Genomic DNA, 21,561 nt, shown 5'->3' on the forward strand with positions numbered 1-21,561 from the left:
TTGTTGCAAAACCTCTTTTCTTCATTATCAATTGAATATCAGAAAACTAAAAAAAAAAAGGAAAAAAAAATAATTGAATTCAACAGTAAAAAATTAGATTACAAACCAAAATTATAATGCTGAAATACCTAATATTTTTTTTCTCACTTTTTTGTTTAATCTCTTTACTCCATTCCACTGCCATCTTGCACAACATTTCTCCCCATGACAAAAAAAAATAAAATTAAAGCTCTGAAACATGGGGAGATCAGATTTTGGTGTTATTCATCTCTTATTTCTCTCAAAAAATCAAAATCGGGTTGGTGTATGCATGGGCGCGCTCTTTGCTTAGCTAGGCTCCGGTGGAACCAACTTGAGGCTGCGCATCCACTCACAAAAGCTATAGTCGTCAAAGGGCAAGAAACTACTTTTAAGCCGAGACCTCTGATCTTGAGTAAGAGTCTTCAGCTGAGGAAACCTCGCCTCCTACCAAATTGTTTCATTTATGAAAATCATGAAAAATTATGAAAAGAATACTATTTATAAAAAAACAAAGGGAATGCTCTAATAGTCATCTTTGAGTGGACTGCAGTTCAAACCCTGTATTATTAAATTAAGTAAAAGAATAAGATATGTAGTACAGACTCCAAATTGGAACTCAGAATTACAAGAGGTGTGTTGGTGCATCTGCTGAAAAAAAAAAGATGCATAAATTTTTTTTCCTTTTTAGGAAATTGGGAAAGGATGAACGCTGCTGATCTTTACCATGCTTCAGAGGGTGTAGTTGAAATTAATCATTTGTAGTGCAAATATATAAAATCAGTTTTTAGGGGCTTAAGAAGACATCAAGATTTCGAAAGCAAAAATGATTTAACTCCAAACCTCTTTCAAAAAGCTTTCAATGAGAAATGAGTTCTAACATACAGTTTTCTTTTTTCTTTTTATTACCTGCTCATAAGTAGGATCCTTGTGCGCTGGGATAAGGCGTGATACAAAGTATCTGGCCTGAGAGCTTCCCTCCTATTCCCAAAGAAAATGAAAAACAATTATGTGAACATTCAAGTGTTGTCATCCTCTGTTGAGCTACAAATTACGTAATGTTTATAAAACATAAATTCTTTGATCATATGCCCCTTTTGGACTTGACTGGAATCCCATGTTGGATCTTTTACTTAAACAGAGGTTACTCTTGAGTCTTGACTTCAGTTCTTTTTTAACAACTCTTGGCTGATTTTACCATACCCCAAATTACTAACTAAACTAACTGTAAACTGTGGGGGGAGGTTACTCTTGACTTCAGTTCTTTTTTAATAACTCTTGCCTGATTTTACCATACCTCAAATTACTAATTAAACTAAACTGTAAACTTGGGGGGGGGGGGGGGGGGGGGGGGGGGTACCTTAAATGAAAGGATGCGTGGTGCGGGGAAACGGGTCTCACTAAGTTCCTCGGCTAGTGTTCTACATGCTGCCAATACTGCTGCGCTTTTACCCTGTTGCCCTGCCAGCTCAGCACCCTTCAACAAAATAAACATAATGATAGGTCAAACAGAATAAATCCCCAAAGAACCACAACAAACAGAGGAGATGCGGTCAAATGGTAACATCTCCAATTACCCAAAAATTGAAGGTTTATTTTATCAGGTTCAGCAACTGTACATACCCATGCTTAGGTCATATGACTTGGATTTGCACCCACAGACAACTCAACTTTCATTCATCCAAATTATGTCAACAATATAATTTTAGAAGTCAAAATTACACAAAATATGGATTGATTTGACAAACAACAGATCCAGTCATCCAAAACAAGGTATGCAATATACCTTTTTGGTTATAATTTGCATGAAATCATGTTTTAGTTAGCTTTCAGATTTTTTTTTAAATTTACAACTCGATTCCATGCTATAATAAAAATTCATGGGATTATATGCTTATGTGAAATGTCTAACCAATCTATGCTGAGGACAGACAAAATCATCATTTAAGTAACTATCGGTTAACTCCTGCACCCAATTAGGGGTAAGAATGGTAACAGCATTAATCTCCCCCTTCTAAAATCTCTTCACTATATCGAGAACAAAAGTCATATTTCATATCTTAAAATTTTAACCCATTCAGACAAATCAAAGTTTAGTGGCTGTGAAGTTGGGTGACAAGATGGGTCCTAGCTGATGCCAGCCCAAACTTAAAAGCTCTTTAAGTGTAAACCTACAACTACAGAATGGTAGCAACAAAATAAGAATAGCCCGTAAATTTGGCGCTGCTTAGTGCCCAATATTTTATCTCATAACATTTAACAGTTCTCAACATCAACCATATAAACTAAGATGAGTAATTAATCTAATTTTGTTATCATCACAAAACAAAATATACCGAGTACAGATTCTGTAAATTTGAAAGGCAACTTATACATCCTTTTTCTTAATGTTAGGTTGCGAAGTGTGAAAAATAATGTTTATTACAGTCAGAGACAGACATTGTCAATATTAAAGGAATACAACTATATCATCATGCTAAGCTAAACAGTTGCCTGCTAATTGTAAATGCCTCGAAGCTTGTTGGGTGTTGTGTAAGTATGAGAAATCTTGATTATTATTTGCAATTTCAGTACTACTTTTGTAGTTAGTTGCAAAAAGGAGCCTATTAAACTTAAGTAAAGTATAAAAGCGATAATAGCAAGTGTGTACCAGCCATATGAAGATATCGGTACCATGATCAAGAACAACGGCAGCATTACTCTGCATAGCGAGGTCATAAGCAGGTAACTCTTCAAACGTACCTCCCTCTTTGTGCATCAGACACCTGGGCCCCACCATGCGAAGAGACAGATCAAGCGAAGCATTCAAGAAAAGATTCCTCAAAACTGACCTCTCATCTTCATGCCCAATTATGCCACCAAGAAGTGGGCCCCGTCTCAAATGAAATAGCAGCTCTGGCAAAAATTGAAGTTCCTTAGGGAACCGGTACATATTCGATTTCGGCATCTGAGACCCAAATTTATAGGCTATGTCCTTGACCCGCTCATCGATCTGGTACCGCATGTTTGCTGCCTCTGCCGATGTACTAGCATGGAGTACTGTTCGTTTCGCAATTAGAACCGCAGCAACATCATCATTCACACTTGACAGATAGGCTGAGACACTATCAACAGTTGGGAGCCGTACTGTTATTACCCTGGTAACATCTGACAGGTATGGGGTAGAGTACCGAATAGAGAATTGAAAACAAACAAAGTCATTCTTTATATCCCCCTTCGTCTCCATTGAAATGGCAAAGCTTTGAGTCTCCTCCACACTGTTCATTTGTATATAGAAGGAAGTATCCTTTTTAAAGGTCTCATGTGAATCAGGTGCTGCTTCTTCACCAGGCCCTATAACTTGGGTAACAAGTATATCATCCGAGCATCGAATCTCAAATAACCCGTTTGACCCAGAAGAACGTGCTGAGGCTCTTTGCAAATTGACCCCAAAAGCCTCCCCAAAATCGTCATGCAAGATCAAGACCCCTCCTGAGGATTTGGCAAGCGGTTGAAGAACTGGTACACGTACCGGGCAGTTACCTGCACAGAGTAAATCAACCACAGCCCCATAACGGCGTGCCTCATGCCCCAATTTTTCCATATACTTTATTGAATTCTTCTCTAGGTATGCATAGTTGGGGTGGTTAATCGAAGAAGGCACAGATCCTGGTCCATACGTACAGGGCCCGCCAGCACATACCAATATCCTACAGTTGCCACCTGACCGTCTGATGATCCCTCGTGATATCTCAGCTGTTGGTCCTCGTACCAACCCTAGCGCCACCTCCACAGCAGCACCAAGACACCGGTCCCACGAGACCTCTGGTTCATTTAATTTATATGGTCGAAGAGATGAGAATATACTGTGTGCCACTGGGAGGGATGCATGCATGGGGGAGATGTAGAGGCCTGTACCATAAATCAAGGGTTTGAATAAATCTTGGCTGGGAGAGTTGTCGCCTGGTACTGTATCAGCAGAGACAACTGACCCCTCAGAGAAATCATATACTGAGATGGTACGACCATAAGTTATGATACCAACTCGAGTGGTAGGAGGTAGTGAATCCACAAATGCATGTAGAGAACCTTGTAAGTGCGTCAGATGTACCTCATCTAGGCACTCATCTATCAAGAGAAATATCGGGCTGGTAGATCGGGCTTCAGGAACCGGAACAAATCCGGGTCTTCGGTTACCAGACACATAGTCAACTGCTGATAGGGATAGCTCGGGCCAACTCAGCAGCTCTTCTCTCGTGTTGCATATGTAACTTCCTTCGCTGGAGTTTAAATTCTTGCAGATCGCACATTGCCACTGACCTGACCCTATAAGCACCTGGCAATAGAGGTTTGAGTAGGCACCGCAGTTCTGACAGCGGTATGGATCCCGTTCGACAACCTCTAGTCCAGAAGCAATCTCCAAACCTGGGGAGACAATTGCACCAAACCCAAGGCTCGGTACATTTGCTACTTTCTTTCGTTTTAGCACCTATATGTAACAAAGTTCCAAGTGACTACAGTGGAAGTGAGAAAAAAATAAGTCCCAATCTATAGCTTTATGTTATATCAAGCCACATGTAAATGACATGGTACCAACATACAACACAGGTTTATAAATTTTAAAGAATAAAACACAGTTTTTCAAGGAAGATATTGAAACCCTTTTACAATGGTAATTCATAGTCACTGCATGCAGGATAAGTATCCAGTACAAACAGTATGCCGGATTATCAGTTAAGTACCAACTTGGACATTGCTGGGTGTGAGTACTTTTGTTTAGTCACTTAGCATCTGAGCTGTTATAATAAGAATTGCAGACTATAGATAATAGCTAGGTATGGCAGTGGCATGTACCAAGACATGCCAGTTCTGCCAAAGATGCATTGCTACAAGGTTATACAAGGGAAATTCAAAATTATAAGTTCCACTTTAAGTTAATGAAGAGACAATACCTTTTGAGCTGAGAAGAGAACATATGGAGACTCAGGCCCAGAGTCGTCAGAACCAGCAGGATAGCGCAAGGGAAGCTCTGTGGACCCATTGATAAAACGGGCTGGGGATGAGGTAGGTAGAGAACTTGACCCAGGGGTGAAGATGGGTGCTTGATGGGGAGGTGAGGGGGTGGCATGAAATGGCATTGAAGGCCGTAGAGGAGAGGAGAACACTGGTGGGCCTGGTGGGGTGCTGAATTGTGAGCCCAGGCTGCCAGCAGAGGAAGGGGTTTGATTTGGAGGTCTATGAGCTTGAGGAGTAAAGGTGGTCGGTGGTGGTCCCGGTGAGGGATATAGAGGCGGGGCCAGGGGTCCACGTGGAGGGCCCGGTGAAGGTGAAGAGATCACATTTGTTAAGGGAATGGATGTTGGGGTTTTCTCCATGTTTTCTTACAAAACTTGAGTCTTTCTCTGTTTATAAAAGCAATAGTCAATTAAAGACCTCTTATTTTATGAAAATAGCACAATGGTCATGAAGATCAATTCGCAAAAACAGAAACAACAAAAATGTTGCAAGTCTTATTATAGAAATTAAGCTGCACAGGAACTAAGATTAGTGTATTCATCTTATAAGCACTGCGCATGTGTGAGAAATCATTAGTTTGGTAAAATACAAACGAAGGAGAAGTGCGCTTCAAACTGGATCCATAGCAATAGAGGGGGCGAGATCTTTGATTAACCAAGAGAAAAACAAGGTAAACTAATTTCAAACAATGAGAATTAGCGGATCTAAGTTGGGATCATTTCCTGGTATAAATTCACCAGGGAATTTGAAACTGTAAAAAGGTACGAAATTTAAGAACAAGAATATACCTGATAAAAAATCGAAACCTCTAAGCGCGCACTCTCTCTCTCTCTCTCTACCTCTCTATCTCTAGATTTCGACGGCTCGTCTCCGATTCAATCGATATGGACTCATTTTCGCGAGAGAAGAGAAGAGAGGAGAAGCTCTGATTACGGTAATATTTAATTACGGCGTCATAATACAAAGAAGGGAAGCTCTGATTGGTTGCGCCTCTTTTAATGGAACTCTCATGAAAAAAAAAATGTAACAAAAGGAAGAACCCCCGAATTCGGATTCCCTAAAGTAATGCAAATACTGAGTTTAGATCTTCACCGTCCGATCTGCTTGGAACAAATATTAAAGGAGACCGTATATTCCACCACGGATTTGGATTAGTCCGGATTCTGATCGGACGGTCTTGATATAAGATCCAAATTTGGGTTACTTTAGTGAACTGACCCCATTCAGGACTCAATTTGGAGCCGAGCAGAACCCATATCCGTCTTGTTTATCGGTTTGATTGGATTAAAACTAAAATAAAATGGAACTGAATCTCCTGCTTCCTTCTTACTTCTAAAACCACTTGTAGACCTGGATTCTGGAGTGAATTTTAAGGCAAAATTACATTTAATATTTAAATATTAAAATTATATCCAATATCTTTTGCATTTTTTAAGATAGATTTTAAAAATTTGATTGCTTCGATCTAGCTGTTTTTTAACCGAACCAAACAGTATATATTATGTCATAATTCTTTTTTTTAAGATGTTTGGCTCGGACGGAAGCAAATTTAAAAATTTCAATTGGTTCGGTCTAACTGACTTTAAAATTTATAAATTGAATCGATCTGAATTATTAAATCAATTTTAGAAAAGAAACCAAACCAATCCATTTAACCGTTTAAACCAAACTCTCTCGGTTCGGTTTAAAATTAATTAAGCCGGATCCAATGAACACCCCTAATTCAAAATGTGTATTCTTTGTTAGTATGGAGTTCATACCAACTATTACCATTCAATTCAAACTATCAGATAAAAATTAAATGACTCTCATAGTCGATGCACGAAATAAGAGCTGATATAATTTTATAAATCCAATTATTTAATCGGCTTATCTTGTGTTTTGACAATTTTTTTTTGTAGTAGGATCAAATAACACTGAAAATCACCAAAAAGTGAGAACTCGATTGTTTTTTCTTTTCTTTTCAGTTGTAAGGTTGAGCCGTTGAGGCTTTCTCTATGCTTATTGGGCCTTGACTTGAGATGGTTTTATGGGTTGCGGGTCAAAATGTACTTTGGGTTTTTATGGGCTTTGAGGGACTTGTTTTTTTAATTTAACTTCTGTAGGTGTTTTGTCTTGTTCAACTTATTAGAATCCGATTTTCAAAGTCTATATTAGTCGATTTGAATCGTTCAGCGCGATTTTAACATGAGGGTTCAAATATATATATATATTTTTTTATATCTCATCATATTTTATGTTTTATATATTTATTTTTAAAGTTTAAATTATCTATCTGAACTGCTCAACATGATATACATACTAAAATATATTTGGAGACCAAATTTTATAATTTTTAGATATTATTTATTAGTTTTTAAGATAGATACAAAATCACTACCTATCTTAAAAAATAGTAAAAGTTTTTCAAAAATTATAAAATTTCATCATCAAATATATTTTAGTATAAATATTATATTGAGCAGTTTGAATCGATAGTTAGAACTTTAAAAACAAAAATATAAAACATGAGATAAAACATGAGACACAATGAGATATAAAATGTATGAAATATTAGAATCCTCCTCTTTTAATATAGACACATAGTGACAAAACATGCAATTGAGAAGGACATTTGTGGGAATACTTGCCTCAGAGTGGGCTGAGCAACGTCTCGTTCACTCACCTCTGAAATAAAATTTCTTGGAGATGGGAACATTCTGAATCTTTTCAGTACAATCAATATATAAGTTACTCAAAAAAATGCTATGATATGATATGGTGAGTTTGCAGCATGTTTTTCAAAAAAAAAAAAAAAAAAATGTGGTTCTTTGAGAGCTCAAGTCATTCAACTATTTAATATCTACAAATAATTATTCCTTTCAGATTCCGCTGTACCCTCCTAAACGGAGAGCATATACCAAAAATTGATTCTCAAATTTTCATGCAATTGATATTTAAAAAGTTAATTCTTACGAGAGGCAATCTGATAAAAGATGGGATGGCGAGGCAGTTCCAACTTCCAAATGCTCTTTTTGCACCTTAGATGAATATGTTGATCATATGTTCTTATATTGTACAATTTGGTGTACAATTTGCTTTACAATTAGCATTTTTTAGAGGACATTGTACAATTTGCTTTACAATTACCAAAACATAGAAATCAAGCTTTAAATTGGTGTTTAGTGAAGTTTGTTGGACCATCTGAAAATATCATAATGAAATTTGTTTTCAATCTAGTGCTGTTAAATCTGCTAGAAACATATTCATTCTAACTATATCTCTTGTTGTGTACTGGACATATAAAACCAAGGAGAAGACTAACTGAAATTTTTAAATATACCATACCCCAAAAAAAAAAAACCAAATAACCATGTTTTCTGAAAAATTCGAATTTTGACACGGCTGCATTTAGGGGATGCAGCCCAACTTTTTTTTTTTCTTCGGCTGCAATTAAATTGAAACCGCCGAAATTTTTGACCAATTCATGCGGCCCAACTTTTTTTTTCTTTTTCTTCAGCTGTAGTTAAATTGAAACCGCCAAAATTTTTGACCAATTCATACCGCAGTTCATTTTTTTTTTAAAAAAGGTTGACCGGCTGAGAGAGAGAAGGAAAAGGAAAAATAAAAAGAAAAAAAAAGTTGGGCCGCATTTAGGGGATGCGCCCTCCAGAAAAGGGACCTCTACGCCTAGATGCGGCCGTGTCAAATTTAAAATTTCTCAGAAATCATGGTTATTTGATTTTTTTTTTTGGAGGGGGGGTGGGGGGGGTATGGTATATTTAAAAATTTCAGAAAGACTAGGGAGGCAACACATGAATGGATCATGGATACCTGAAGTGTTGGATGTGATTTCGTTGCGTGTTTGGAAACAAAAGATATTCAGGTTGTGAAAAGGGAATGGACGAGAACACAACCATTTCACCTCCTCTCCACTCCGATTTGAGAGTGAAGGATTACGTCAAAACTCTATAGAAGGTTTCCCTCTGCAGTCTCTTTCCCCTCTGTTTCCCTCTTCATTTTGCTTTTTCTGGAGCAAGTGAACCAGGCAGTTAGGTGCGGTCTGACAAAATTTCCATTCCACATAGTGTTTCTGTCTTCTCTTTTTCTCCCTCCACATACCCCCTTCTGGAGCTGAGTCTCAAGTGCTGATTTTTCGGCAAGCAGCAGGGGAGGAAAGTGGCTAGGAGAATAGATCACAGTGATTATCTTAAGTAGGCAGTATAGATAGTAGTTGATTAGGAGATGCAGATGGAGTTCCTTTTTGTACAGGTAGATCTGCGGTTGACCATATAGTATAGCAGGATTTTGTGTTAGCCTCAACAAAAATGTTTGTAATATATAGTTTTGTTAAATGAAATTGGGCGTAGGCCTTTTTGTCTTTTTACTTAAAAAAATGATTTTTATATAAAAATATACTTGAAAAATAAAGGTTTAACTTTTTTAGATTCTTTTTTTATCATTTTTCTAGTTAGATAGAAAAATCACCATTTTTTAATAGTCTAGAACCTTTAGTAAATAATTTTCTACCTACCTAAAAAATAGTAAATTTTCCTAAAAAAATGTAAAATTTAATCTACAAGTACATTTTTATATGGAGATTATAATGAACAGTTCGGATCGACTATTTAAAATTTGAAAATGAAAATATTGATTCATAGTACGAACCAATCTGTGCTATGCATAGTACCACAGTCTCACTCCTTACAAAAAATAACAGTAGTAATTATTTAGTTTGAACTTTTTATTTAGACCCGGTTAAAATCAATTATAAGCTCATACAAAATGTAAGTTCAACTTTCTTATATATACAAAACTCTAATCAAGGAGTCCATATTATATTAACTGAAGTTTTGGCTATATTTTGTGAATCTAATATTTATCTAGACAGCATCACCCCAGGTAGCAACTCCTTCGATCCGGATCCATGTTCTTGTGCCCGGATTCGCTCTCTTAGCTCCTCAAATGCACCCATTGTCTCTGAGTCTAGACCTCCCGCAAACTGCATTGCATGCAAGTTGAGTCACAGATAATCACAAGCAGCTCTGTTATAAACTAATAATATAATAAGAGGTGGGGATCAAATTTTTCATTTTTACCATTTTTTTAGAATTTTTTAAAATCACCTTTTTCAGAAAATTATGGGCCATAAAATACAGTGATTTCCAAAAATTCTAAAGTTAGCAAGAAGTTTCCAAAAAAAAATGTAAATTTTGGTCTCCAAGCATATTTTTATATGGACATTATGTTGAACAGTTCTGATTGACAGTTTGTTTTTTTAAATCGCAAAATATGAGCAGTAGTAAAACATGGGCTTTACTTCCCAAAGAATGGTAGTCTACCTCATATAATAATAATACCATCACATTTGTAATACTAATGCTAATAAGTTAACTTGCAATGTTCAAACAATCCCATACCTGGTGAACCCGGTATGCAAAACGTACACCTTGAAAGAGAAGCGACTCTTGTACTGTCTCTCTCTCTGAGTTTCTTGCAGAGTCAAGCTCCCGTGCCACTCTCTTCATATACACCTTTGCCAGCTTCACTGATGCTAGCTTTATCTACAGTGTTGTAACCCGCAACCAAATTTAAGTAACATATAACCATCCGTCATTGACTCCAGCAACCAGTGCGGATACAGTATTAATCAGGAACACATTTTTTTCGTTTATAGTTTGTTGGTTATTTATTTTATTATTCCTTTTTTTTTGAAGAAGAAAGACACCTCTTTCGTAATTGGTTGCCTGTGTGAGATTTATACTCTCCTTTGATATTTTAAACTACAAATTGTTTCCTTTACTTAGTGTTTCTAAGAGAGAAGAAAATTTAATTTACAAAAGTAACTGAACCAAAATATAGCACTGGATTCATATATATTTTGTTGAATTTAAGAAAATGGCAGCAGACCTTGCTGACCATCCCTGATTCTTGCAACCAATCAGTCGGTATTTTGCAATCCTTGTAAGAGACCATATTCAAGCTCCTTAGCCTGATCAACCGCTCCATTCCTTTCTCCAACCTGGAAAAGTAAACAGATAAGAGCACTATATTAATTGGGAAAAAAAAGTCTCTAGTTTACTAAGAAATTGAAAATTTTGTGAATTTAATTCTTTATCAAGCTGTTATTTGGTCTTTTGTGTTATTTCATAATTGCATATCCGGATTATACAAAATAGCGGTGTACTGTTACCAGTATCTGTTGCCCCAATACAACCTATAATTGGCATACTATCGGGGTCAGATAAAGATGTCAAATAAAAAATGAACTATACTTGTCTAACAAAGACGAAATCTTTCGAAGAGATACATCACATGGCACGCTGGTATCATCCTTGAAGTAATCAATCTCAGATTCTAGGCTTTTAAAATATCTGAACTCAATAGCAGCTTCACGCATTGAATCGGCTTTTCTCTCAGGCCAGTTGAAGTGCTTCAGCACAGCTCTCTCATCAGACTGCAAAGTTAGATAATATATGTAACATTAGGGGGGGGGGAGGTTCTGATAAATTGTATAAGGATAAAATTAAAGATGGTTTTTCAAAAAAGAAAAATATATTAAACAACCTAAGGTGAAAAGGTGCAAAAGGTAAATTTATATTACAAACAGATGGAGTGAAATGATAGAATTACCAAGGTAGAGAGCTCTCTGTCAATCCAATCAACAAATTTGAGTACATCTTCCATCTTTGTGTAAGCCGCCAATTGAACCTTTTCAATTAGGTCCCTGATAAAGTCTCCTTTTGTCTCCACATCTGACTTTATCTATCGACCATTGAATTATTCCAGCATTAAAACAAAAAGGTCATTTGACAGTGTCCATTTAGCATTCCCAAAAGTAAATAATTCCTGTTTACTGATGGAAATGCCCACAAACATAAGGTGAGTACAAAGCACTGGTCAGTACCAGTAACATGTCTTTTCTTTTGGTCAAACTTCTTATCATTTTCACTAATCTACAGCTGTGAAAAGATTATAAAAGAATTTAACCTAATGAACAATTCAATAAAGGATGATAATACATACTGCAATCAAATGAGCCGATCTATTCTGAAGCTCTCCGAGAATATTGTTTTGCTGATTTCTCCCAATAGGGCTCGAACAATTTCCATTTATGATTTGGTCCTTCTTTCCATTTTGTTTTGTCATGGAATTGTACAGCTCCACTAGCGCACTTGCCTTATGTACCGCATTTCCATTGGACTTTAAATTTGCATGCTGATGTGGCGGAGGTGGAGGCGGTGGTGGGCGGCCAGTAACAGGAGGTGGTGGAGGTGGTGGTGGGAAGGGCCTTTTAGTAGTTGTAATTTTTGTTTGAGTTTGTGTATTATTTGACCTTAGATCTATCATGATGGCAGTTTGTTTGGTTGCTTCTTCAATTTTGTTTGATATTTGAAGTTTTCTCTCGGTTGCCTTTTGTAGATCCTGCAATCCTCGTTTCTGCCATTTTGTGAGATAAATTTTAATAAATCAAGTAAAAGAAATAAAAGTGAGATGTTATATATATAAGAACTTTCATAAATGTTGCTTCTTCATCAGTTTTGTTAAATACAAGATATAGTAAAATTAAACAACAAAAACAGAGAAAGCATCACAAATCTATATATTCATAATTTTGCATGAGGAGTATTATAATTGTGGGGGGGAAAACAACAAGAGACAACTATGGATTGTCACGTGAAATATTATAATTGTGCTTCAATAACAATGGATGTCCAGGACCCAAAAATGAATTTTGCCAATTAGACTACAAAATGTAGGTATTATAATTTAGACTGAATAAAACAAAAGGGTTGGTAGAAAAATCCAGAAAATGGAATCATATACTTAAAAGAAAACTTGGTAGGATATTTTCTTTAAAAAAAAAAAATTGATAATGTAATATAAAAATATGCTTCTTATTGCAATCATGTACAAACCAAGATGTAATTTTTTTCCAAATCATTAACATGTTTGCTAGAAATTTGACCAAAAAAAAAAAAATTAACAACCTGTGCATTTATCTCAAGTTGCCTGATTTTTTCTTTAGCTGCTGTCAATTCTCCTTCAAGCCTCTTCTTGTGAGCCTCCAGCTCAGAATTAACCCCATTCAGTCTTTGGCAGTGGGCCCTCAACTCTGACACCTCCCCTTGCAACTCCTTGACTGAATTATCACTTGCTTCAACTCTCCTTTGCAACTCTTTCACTGTATTCTCACTCAAATCAAGTCTCTTTTGCAACTCCTTGCACTTGTCTTCTTCTGTCGATACCGGTACCGGTACCACCGGTACAGGTCTAACCCTATTGAAATTGATGGACCTTCTAGTAGTATTACTGGTTGCTGTGATTGGTGTTACACTTTTGGGTCTTACACGATTTGGTGAACCTGTTGTAGGGTTCTCTTTAGTTTTAGGTGTTGGTCGGTACCTGGTGGCTGGTACAGGTGTAGAGGAGGTTTTTTGGCCATTTGTATACACCTCTTGTTTCATGATTTGGCTCTGCCTTTGGTTACTTCTCTCAGATTTGCTTTGTTTGGGTCTTCCTGTTACTAGTTTTCTTTTTGCTCATGGGCAGAGAGAGATAGAGAGAAGAGAGAGAGAGAGAGAAGAATCAAGAATGTAAATGCTCTCAAGACCTCAAGGGGTTGAGTTTGGAATGGGGTTCATGTGCGCTCATTCTCTCTCTCTAAATTGTTTAGCTCTTAAAAGGACAGTAGCTCAACAGTTGACTGAGGGAAGGCACAGCACAGCACAGAATGGCTTAATTAAGTTATATAACAATTATTTTATGCTTATGTTCCTCTGCCAATATAATAATACACATAATGCAAGAGCAAGCATTAAGCAATGCATTATTTTATTCTTCAGAAATTGCAAATGAAATATCTATTTCATTGGAAGTTTGAGATTACGAAGTATGTTTATTTTATATTCTTAATATACATGTAATTAATTATATTTTTATAGTGCACTTGTTGGTATCTTGATAGTATAACTGAAATTAAAAAAAAGAGAGCTTATAAATGTATTTTTTTTATCATTTAAATAATACACATGTCGAATTTAATCTAACTTGAGAGCAATTTGGCACCAATCAAAATTGTTTATTATTAATGGTTCTTTAACAGCTATCAAACAAATTTAAACTAGATCAAATTTGACATACATCGTATATAATAATTTAAATGATAGCAGACATGTCTAGATGTAGTTAATATCAAAACATTTGTTTCTAAGCTGTGAAATAAATACTTCAATTTTTACATTTTTAAAGTCTGAACAAACGATTCAAACCGTTCAATATTCAATCTATAATAAAATTTTCTTGTAGACTAAAATTTATATTTTTTTTTTGAAATTTATTTACTATTTATTAAGCTAGTTTTAACATCGCTGTTTTCAATGATTTAGAAATTTTTCACTGTTTATTAAAATCAACGATTTTAAAATTGGCTCAATAAATATATAGTAAAAAAGTTCCAAAAAATATAAAATTTGATTTCCAAGTACATTTTAATATAGATACCACATCTAATGGTTTGGATCGACCATTTGAGCTTTGAAAATCGGAAAACCAATTGGTTGCACCACATCTCTCGAACAAACGTTTTGATATTAGCCAACTTCAGCATGTCTAACGATATTTTCTTTCAAATAATTGTCGACAATTATTCCAAAATTATTAAATGATGCACATTAGAACAATCCAGTTTTTATTTATTTATTGTTTTCTTTTTCTTAAGAAGCAGAAATTGTTTGCCTACTGTATTCTTACCCAGTGAAATAAAAAACTTGATATATACACAATCCCACAAAATATCAGAGAAACGGAGAAATGTGTTATTTCTATGGTTGTGTTATTTTGAAGGCAATCAAAGGTTGAACTGCACTAAATAGACACTGACCTACCATAATCTAAAAAAATATATATATATATTATTTTGTAGGTGTTGCCATGTTGTGTAATATGTGAGGAATCTAGAACAAGACAAATACAAAGGCTATAGCCGACTAGAGAGAGAGTAGAGAGAGTGAGAGCAAAGCATTAGTGGAAAATGATAGAAGAATGAATTGCAATCAAAGACAAATGATTCCATGTGTGATACAATGCTGATGCTTTTCCTTCCTTGCATTATATTTTATTTTGTTTTATCTTATTTATTGGGTATGTGGCATGCATAGATAAGGTTTGCTTAACTACTTTATTTGATGCTTTTGCATTGAATGGGATTGAAATATATTTGTACCAAAATTCTGATAGTTGTTGCTGTTGTTGTTGTTAGATTTAGTTATCTTCCTTTCTCAAGAACTGCAATGACAGAAGCATGATTGCATACAAAATGTTATATTAAAAATCCTAACCAACTTAATATTTTTTTTTCTGCTATCCTGTTTTTATAAGGATTTCAAAATTAATATCCTCATTTAAAAAAAAAATTATGTCTGAATTTTAAATGAATGGACTCCCACAAATAATGTCCCAACGCATTGATTCGGAGCAATAGATGTAAATATCTAGATAATTTATAATTTATTTTGAGATTTATCATATGAAACATGTGTTAGCTATGACAACACTAGCCGAAATTTTTACCAATACCATTTAAAAAAAAACAATAAATCAAAACATCATTGAAATTGGAGAATTTGAAAAATATCAGAGCCTCCAATTCAATCTACAGCTCCATTGTGGGGGTTGCAGATTGAATTGAAAGCCCGCAAAAACCTAAATATCAGTATATTACATACCATTTTTTGGTTTTTGAGAGCCTACAATTCAATCTGCGCCCCTCAAAAATAAAGCCGTAGATTGAATTAGAGTTCCTGATATTTTTCGAATTTTTCATAATTTGTGATTTTTTTCTTAACAGTGATATTAATAAAAATTTCGGGACATGTTATTCTTTATAATAAGATAAAAATATGCTTTTAATTTTCTATAAGATGGGGGGATACATAAGACGAGTCATGTCTTGGTACTCTTTTCAAAACTTTATTCAAGGAATTAAAGAAAGCATTGCAGCGTCTTTTCTTTCTTTTTTTTTCTTTTTTTTTTTTCTGTTCCGTAAGAAATTGTGCAGGGGGCACTATTTTTCACACGTTTGTTAGCATGTCAGATCATATCATATGTAAAACAGCGAAAGGTTCATGTAGCTTTATTGATGTCTTTATGCCGACCATTTGTTTTATTTAAAATATAATGTTTGAAAAAAAGGTTATGAATTGAATAAAGTGTTATGATCAGAGCAGGGCTTAATGTCAGTTAAAGTGAAAGATGACTTCTCTCTTCAATTTTCATGACTATATATATACCAAAATAAGAAGTTAAAAATTTATAATATATATAACTAAACTAGGAGATGAGGCCTTGGTGATATGTTTATTACAGAGTGGTCAGTGTTAAAGTTTTATATTTTTATTTTTGAAGTTCAAATAGTTGATTTGAAACACTGTTCTATGTGAAAATATTTTTTTTTTGGAAATTTTTTATAGAAGCTGCAAATTCGTGAGGGAAAATCAAACTATCGACATTTAGAGAACTAACAATTTTAGGACTTTTCTTCTAGCCGACTATGTTATCTCTCCTTTTTCTCATGTGAAAATGTACTTACAGATCAAATTTTACTTTTTTTAAATATTTTTATTATTTTTTAAATAAGTAAAAAGCACATTATCTAAAAATTCTGTCATCCAAAGTTTGTAGTGATTTTCTATCTATATAAAAAAATAATAAAAAGTGTTTAAAAAGTATAAAATTTGAACTTTAAATATATTTTTATACGGAGATCATATTAAAAAGTCTAAATAAATTATTAAAACTTTTAAAAATTAAAATATAAATCTATAGCACAAGTGAATCCATAATATTGATAATTATATTATCAGTCTCATAGACTAACAGCCTACCAATTTGGCTGTTCAAAAATAAATGCGCTAAAATTAATTTATTAACCTTCTAATTTTGACCGCTTGACTTTATACTAAATTAATTCGAATGTTTAAAAATTTCACATGTAGATGCATCACACGTAAGGTAGGCGGATTTCAACAGTTTAAATTCGTCATTTGAAATCGATTTGATGAATTTTAGAGTTAAGCTCACCAAAACTTTGGTGAGCTTAAGAGCACCCTAGTTCTACTCTTCTTTAAATATGGGGTGGTACCCCTTAGTTGGACATACATGAAAAACAAATACAAAATTGACAGGTAATGGATCTATGTTAATCTCTAATTTATTTATCAATTAATTAAATCATTCAATAAGAGGTGACCATTTTGTGCTATTCTAAACCATGTGAAAGCGCTAAATTCTAGGATCCTGTTATTTAATTCTCTTTTATTTTGTAATGCAAGAATTTTAAGACATCCCACCGCAGCTGGCCCCACCAACCGCACACGGCTACGCAGACAAAGACAAATGTTATGTATTATTTTATAATTTGAGAGAGATTCACTTACATACTTTTTTCGACACCCGTTTACACTTTATATTTTTAAAATTTTTAAAATTTAAAAAATCGATCAAAATCGTTCAAAAAATATGTTTGCAGATCAAATTTTACACTTTTTTGATTTTTTTTATTATTTATTAATTATTTTACAAAATCGTTGTTTTCATACTATTGAATTTTTGTACCCATCTTAATAAATAATAAAAAGCTTCAAAAAAGTACAAAATTTGATCTGCAAGCACATTTTAATATATATCCATCATGTTGGATCGACTGTTTGGATTTTGAAAATGTAAAATGTAATCCAGTGTCATAAAAAAAGGTGTAAGTAAATCTCTCTCTCATATAATATTCATAGATTACTTGGCATTTGGAGAGATCATTAATTGTTATAATGTTATAGGTAGCCTTAAAATTTAATTATGTAGGGTTAAGTTATTTGGTTCCACCAATTGGTGGGCCTTTGAGCGAAGTTTCTCTTTGTCCTTTTGTATCTTTGTTGAATTATTAGTTCAACAACCCTCTTAATCTTTTTTGCACTTTGACCCTTCTTTAATTTGTCACCCAATAACTTCAAAATTTATAGAAATTATACTGTGGCAGTGGGACCCACCTGTCACTAACCTCCACTTTGTCATTAAGTGACCCTTCAACAACTTAAATTAATTATTAAGGCTACCCTTTTAGGCTTTCCTCATTTTCATCTAATAAGAGATTTCTTGTAAGTTTGAATTTTTTAAAATTCAGCGAATTTTATGATTCTGCATGAAAAGTTAAAGTTGATAGAAATGGGATTCTTTGTTTTTATGTTGCATCTCTCATGGCCGTTTCTATTAACCGACAAATTTTCATGCAAAAGTTGGTAGAAAAGGGGTTTCTTTGTTTTTATCTTGCCTCCCTTGATTTCCTTTTTTTTTTTTTTATTAATAGACAAACTAAATGAAAATTGACAAGATGCTGATATTTGTTGTTGAGATTTAATATAGAGATAATTTCGTTGTTGCCTCCATTAATATTATTTTTAGTATTTAGCTTTATAGCGTTATTATTCAATTTAGAGGTTCTATTTCAATAGAATTTCATTCAATATTGAATTGCATAATAGCGAAGGGGTACAATTAATCAAACCAAATAACATGCTTGTTTTTTTATTCAGTTTAATATCATTATTGTTTAGTTTATGGATGTTATTGAGTCGGTTTGCTTGAATTTATCATGAACCAATTTAGTGCAATAATATCAATAGTGGTGACAAGAGGGAGCATATGCATCGCGTACATCGGTTCGTACTATGGTTCTATATTTTTATTTTTAAAATTTAAACCGTTCAACATGATCTCTATATAAAATACCAAATTTTATATTTATCAGAAAAAAAATACTATTTTTTTTAGATAAGTAGAGAATCACTTGATCTAAAGATTATGGACCATCTAAAAATAGTATTTTTTTTCTATTTATCTCAAAAACATAGTAAAAAAAGTTCTACAAAATATTAAATTAGTTACCAAGTAAATTTTTATATAGAAGGCATATTGAGCGATTTCAAGAAACAAATTGAACTTCCAAAACGTTTTGGAAATATGAAATCATAGTACATACCAATGTGCGCTATGCATAGTACCGTAGCCTCACTATAGTAACAATAAAGATCTATCACCTAAATATTTTTTCTTAATTATTAGCATTATGTAAAGAAATTAAATATTAGGAATAAAAAGCGTCTCAAAAAATACTTTAGACATAAAACCTATAACAAAAGTAGTGTCAGCATTCTGTTTATGTTAAAAAAAATCAAATTAACAACAGATGAAGAACTAAATAATATTTAGGGGTGTCAATGGTACCCTTTTATCTGTTTATCCGATCCGTATCGTATCTGAAAATACGGATAAGATTAAGATTTTTTTTTTCCATTAGTTTGTCGGATACAGGTAAGAGTAACGATTTTTTTCGTTATCTTACCCGTTATCGTATAAGATAATATTTAAAAATAAAATTATAGATATAGATATATATTTGTATGAAGATGAAACATGATACAATAAAATTTTGTATTTTATTAAATTTTCATAATATAAATTAGTTATATTCATTATTAATTTTTTTTTTTCTTGTTTTGAAAAATAATATATCAAAAATACAAATCAAGATGCCAATAACACTTTTTATCCGTTTATCCAACCCGTATTCGAAAAAGACAGATAAAGATAAAAATAAATTGTTATCATAATGGATATGAATATGAAAATGCCTCCACCCGACCCCTATCGTACCCGTTGACACCCCTAAATATATCTAGTCTAGAAACTAATATATTGTCTTTTTGTATGAGAAATTCATATATTAAAATCAGATCCATGTTACGACTCCAGTTCTCTATCTCGCGCTCACATAAATATTGCTTTAACGATCATGCTTATAAATAAATAAATAAAATTGGCTCGATCCCTCTAGCATTTACTTGGCATGATTGCAACAAAAAACAAATATCTTTCAAACATGAAAGCGCGCTTAATTTTGTATATACACGATGATGATATTGTGATTTCTACTTGTTTTGGAGCGCACATGATATTCAGTTCTTGTGACTATCATCAATTAATACGACAGCTACGTACCTTTCTCTTGTCCTTTTTGTTTATTCATTTTTTTATATATTTATAATCTTCGTACCAACAAAATAAATGCAACCAATCAATTCCTTAACGGACCTGGAACATTTGTGATCATTTGGATTTTGGAGTATATAAAGTATTTACTTTTTAACTTTTTACGAGCTATATATAGGTATCCCTCTCATCATGTTTCTTTCATTAGGAAGCAGATCACCTGCCTCCCGGGGTGTAGGAAAATCCTGCTCCTTCAGTCACTGCGGGATGGGGTCGGGTTTAGGATTTAGAGGTTTAGGATTTAGGGGGTCCATCAACAGTGACTCTAGGGGCAGACGATTCAATCTCTTTTCATTATTCATCGGATTGTCAGAAACTTAATTATTCAACTGGACCGAATCGTGTAATTAACCTGTCACGCATTTTTGTGCCAATTAACTGCTTGCCGAATATTAATTAATTGGCAAACTTAAAAATTAAAATCCCATTCCTCAAGTTGTCGCTTCTCAAATCAAGTATACAACTTACCACACACACACACACACACACAGGCCTGTCACACTCTCTCTAGCTTTCTCGATCTCTTTGCGGTATGAGGAAGAATCCACGTCGTCTCGTATATGACATTTACCAGATAAATTTGGTCATCGGTCTCTGCTTCTGAGATTTGTACATATACCAGCTAATTAAAAACATAACGGGTTCACATGCATGGAATGGTTCAGGAGCAAATTGTCAAACATTTTTACGAGTTTTGTCGGGCTGCTTAAGCGGTTAAGCAGCACCGCTTAAGGCGATCAGCCACGCGAAAAAAAAAAGAAGCGCCAATGGCGATCAGGCCCCCACCCCCACCCCAACCCCAATCTCCCCTCTCCTCTATGAATTTTTTTGATAAACCATAAATAATTAAATAAATTTTACGATATCAATATGATTACTTTTTTTTTTTTGAAAAATTATAAGGACCGGACGGTCCGTTCAGTCTCACAATCGCCTTTTTCCCAGACCGAACGGGCCGTTCGGTTTGAAATTTTTTTTTTCCGTTTTTTTTAGTTTTTTTCATTTCTTTTTTGATTAATTGCCACAGAAAATCCGACAGTCTTCTCCCGTTTTCTCCAGACCGAACGGCCCGTCCGCTCTCCTTTTATTTTTCTGCAGACCGAATGGTTGGTTCGGTCTTAATTTTTTTTTTCTATTCAATCCGTGGCAGACACGCACTGTTCCTTCTTCCTTCTCTGCGTTGTCCTTCTTTTTCTTCATTCTTTCTTTCTTCCCTTATCTAATTTTTTTTAAAACTCTCATAGTTAGTGTGATTTTGATTCTAATCACATAAGTTTGTTTAATTTTGAAAGAAGAACAATAAAAGCTTCAGATCTACAAATTTCGTTAGGTATGTATTTAATTCTTTTATTTTTATTAAATAATCCGTAATTATGAATAAATGGTTTATGTAGTAATTGTAGTATAAATAAATAGTTTATGTGTAATTTTTTCTTTTTGTAGTATAAATAGTTTATGTTGGAATTG

General features: G+C 34.0%; 2 protein-coding genes across 2 annotated transcripts; both read right to left on the minus strand.

Moving 5' to 3' along the window:
- LOC144556540 (Sec23/Sec24 protein transport family protein) lies at nucleotides 1-5,976 on the minus strand. The gene is made up of 6 exons (XM_078304919.1): nucleotides 5,802-5,976; nucleotides 4,950-5,399; nucleotides 2,669-4,486; nucleotides 1,379-1,495; nucleotides 928-999; nucleotides 1-465 (listed from the first exon to the last, which is right to left on the minus strand). Exons 2-6 carry the CDS (start codon nucleotides 5,370-5,372, stop codon nucleotides 328-330), a joined length of 2,568 nt encoding a protein of 855 aa, XP_078161045.1. The 5' UTR covers nucleotides 5,373-5,399; nucleotides 5,802-5,976; the 3' UTR covers nucleotides 1-327.
- Nucleotides 5,977-9,718: 3,742 nt separating this feature from the next.
- Nucleotides 9,719-13,699, minus strand: LOC144556547 (protein CHUP1, chloroplastic-like). Its single transcript, XM_078304932.1, has 7 exons — nucleotides 12,984-13,699; nucleotides 12,019-12,432; nucleotides 11,626-11,757; nucleotides 11,268-11,449; nucleotides 10,903-11,014; nucleotides 10,413-10,556; nucleotides 9,719-9,994 (listed from the first exon to the last, which is right to left on the minus strand). Exons 1-7 carry the CDS (start codon nucleotides 13,458-13,460, stop codon nucleotides 9,872-9,874), a joined length of 1,584 nt encoding a protein of 527 aa, XP_078161058.1. The 5' UTR covers nucleotides 13,461-13,699; the 3' UTR covers nucleotides 9,719-9,871.
- Nucleotides 13,700-21,561: the final 7,862 nt, after the last annotated feature.

This window comes from Carex rostrata, chromosome 1, assembly GCF_964058835.1.
Source record: "Carex rostrata chromosome 1, lpCarRost1.2, whole genome shotgun sequence".
Classification (NCBI taxonomy): domain Eukaryota; kingdom Viridiplantae; phylum Streptophyta; class Magnoliopsida; order Poales; family Cyperaceae; genus Carex; species Carex rostrata.

Coding starts and splice junctions, on each gene's coding strand:
- LOC144556540 (XM_078304919.1), bottom strand. CDS start 5,372: ATGGAGAAAACCCCAACATCCATTCCCTTAACAAATGTGATCTCTTCA. Junction 4,487..4,949: donor TTCTCTTCTCAGCTCAAAAG/GTATTGTCTCTT, acceptor TGTTACATATAG/GTGCTAAAACGAAAGAAAGT. Junction 466..927: donor AGGATCCTACTTATGAGCAG/GTAATAAAAAGA, acceptor ACAATTTGGTAG/GAGGCGAGGTTTCCTCAGCT.
- LOC144556547 (XM_078304932.1), bottom strand. CDS start 13,460: ATGAAACAAGAGGTGTATACAAATGGCCAAAAAACCTCCTCTACACCT. Junction 11,450..11,625: donor ACAGAGAGCTCTCTACCTTG/GTAATTCTATCA, acceptor CTAACTTTGCAG/TCTGATGAGAGAGCTGTGCT. Junction 10,557..10,902: donor AATCAGGGATGGTCAGCAAG/GTCTGCTGCCAT, acceptor ACAACACTGTAG/ATAAAGCTAGCATCAGTGAA.